We start from the raw sequence: 2,500 nt of genomic DNA, 5'->3' as shown, positions 1-2,500 counted from the left end.
GAGGAGGGTGGAACGGGCGCGAGAAGAAACGTTGTGCAAGGAATAAAAGGTCAAGTGGGGTCTGAAGTTAGTGGGATTCTCTCTTCTCTCTCTCTCTCTCTCTCTCTCTCTGTCTATGTCTGACGGTTTATCAAGTATCCCTGCTTTCGCTATTAAGCGTTCAAACGGGATTTCCAAATCAGGTAAAAACTGATGACTGATACTCGATCTGGTGAGTAAGACTAGCCTCATTATAACCACTAGCAAAATGTATACTACAGAAATCATGTATGATAAATTCGTAAAGTAAATAAGTCTAAGGGCATACCCAGCCCCGTTTCACGGGCAGCGCCAGTTTCACGGAATCCCTTCTCACCCCATCCCCCTTCGGAGGGGGAGGGAAAGTAGGAAGAACCCCCATTATAAACCATCTTAGGGGCCCCCACTATAACCCTGCCAAGTTTCATGTCTATCGGACCAGCCGTTTGGCCGTGAATGAATGACAGGCGGACGGACAGACATAACTGAACCTTGGTAATAACAATTTTATTCACTATGTACTGGAGACTGAGAGTAAAATCTAAAACGAACTGGTTGAAATTGTAAGTATTATCCATTAGCGAAGAGCAACTACTCAAGTGGAAGTTATGACTGTTCCCAAACAGTTGGCCTTTTGATTCTCATGCCAAACTTAAGACAATAATCGACGAATGTTTGTTGACGCATAGTTAACGGTACATATAAACACAGCAATGGTGTTAGGGTGAGAAGTTAGCAAAGTTAACGGTACATATAAATACAGCAGCGGTTTTAGGGTGAGAAGTTAAGTATACCTTAGTTTTACCAGACCACTGAGCTGATTAACAGCTCTCCTAGGGCTGGCCCGAGGGATTGATATTTTTCATGGCTAGGAACTAGTTGGTTACCTAGCAACAGGACCTACAGTTCATTGTGGAATCCGAACCACATCATATCCAGAAATGAATTTCTATCACCAGAAATAAATTCGACTGATTCCGCGTTGGCCGAGCCGAGAATCGAACTTAGGATCACCAGATTGGTAGCCGAGCGCGAAAACCACTTGTCCAACGAGGAACTTTTTTAGGGTGGGAAACACAACAAAATTCTCCAAGGATATTGGGGCGACTTGAATTTCTATTTTCACGACTGTTTTTCCCCATAATTATTCTGGCCTTTAAGTGGCTTCTCTCTCTTATATGCAGCCATCACATCGGTCACTGTTCCTTTAACCTCAAGGGGAAAATTACTACTCTTTTCGTAAGGCCTCGTAACACCCGTCAAGACCACCTTTTCTCACATTTACTCTCTAGAACTCGGTACAGTGGCTGTTTCTTTAATCTGATCGCCGTTAACTTCGGAATTCCTTTTCTGCCTCTCTTTATCCTGACTCTTTCAGCATTTTCAGTTTCACAGGCAGGTCACATCAGTCCAGATGATTTTATTCATAGTGAAGGGTAATATAATGGCGACAAAGTACGACAGCTTTTGAGACTGAGATAAACGCAGTCCTATTTGTGCACATTATTGATGGAAGCCGCTGAACAATGTCAAGTTACAGATTATCCCAAAAATTCGTAGGGAACGACTTGATACCAGTAATATAAACTTAACCCGTACAAATCCAGCGAGATGATTAGAAAGAAGACTAAACAACTGCATGGATAATAATGCACGTTCAACTTCTTAGAGTATAAAAGTACAAATATAAAAACAGCATTTGGGGGAAACAGATCAAGCAGACCATTTATGGACAAGAATAATGCGTGAGTAAATTTGTATAAAAATTCCTGACTGACAAAAAATGACAGAGAGAGAGAGAGAGAGAGAGAGAGAGAGAGAGAGAGGAGAGAGAGAGAGAAGAGTAGGACACTACTATGAAAATGAGGGAGAGAAAGGAGGAAAAAAAAAGCACAACACAGGGAGAAGAATGTGGTAGTACGGTGCATGTGATTTCCCAGGGAGAAAGCTCGCCTTCCCAGAACTCCTCTTCTCAAACCCAACAACCACAGAACGAGCATCCATTATTAGGACAACACGCCTACACTTTCTCGCTTTTCCATGACTGAACTTCACGATGAGATACTTCCCCGTCCCTTGTACGAGTCGCACTAAACCGTAAAAGAATTCCCTCTTAAACTTAACGCTCATAAAAACAAGGCGAACCTGTCATATAACTCTGAGTAATTATTCACCCCAAGACAACAAATGGCTTGCATACTGATGCCTGGGAGAATAGTTACTAAAAAAAATATAAACTGTATTTCAAAACTTAAAAGAAAGGAAGTGTTGGGTTTCTTTTGGGCATTTGTGCGGATAAACGAACACGTGCATTCAATGAAAGACGTGACCTCTGACAATGAAAAAATAAGTTCGGAACTCACTCGCCCGACGCGTGATGCCTGAAAAAGGCAAGTCCCAGTTTAGTTTAACTGAAAACTAAGTTTCATACAAAATCCACAACTCGCTGAGAAGAGAAGAATAAGTAAAGATTAACAAAAGC

General features: G+C 41.8%; 2 protein-coding genes across 2 annotated transcripts in view; both read right to left on the bottom strand.

The window, feature by feature from the left end:
* Positions 1 to 2,500, bottom strand: part of LOC135216094 (DNA oxidative demethylase ALKBH2-like) — a 584,266-nt gene that overhangs the window by 140,283 nt on the left and 441,483 nt on the right.
* The window catches only part of LOC135216622 (uncharacterized protein DDB_G0271670-like), a 38,025-nt gene that overhangs the window by 1,484 nt on the left and 34,041 nt on the right, over positions 1 to 2,500 (bottom strand). Inside the window, exon 5 of the mRNA XM_064252004.1 lies at positions 2,382 to 2,399. Within this exon, the coding sequence (XP_064108074.1) occupies positions 2,382 to 2,399 (18 nt within the window). The remainder of the gene's footprint in view (positions 1 to 2,381; positions 2,400 to 2,500) is intronic.

The sequence above is a fragment of the Macrobrachium nipponense genome, chromosome 6, assembly GCF_015104395.2.
Source record: "Macrobrachium nipponense isolate FS-2020 chromosome 6, ASM1510439v2, whole genome shotgun sequence".
Taxonomy (NCBI): Eukaryota; Metazoa; Arthropoda; class Malacostraca; order Decapoda; family Palaemonidae; genus Macrobrachium; species Macrobrachium nipponense.
The sequence above is the reverse complement of the archived record's forward strand: the minus strand, read 5'-3'. Positions and strand labels throughout refer to the sequence as shown.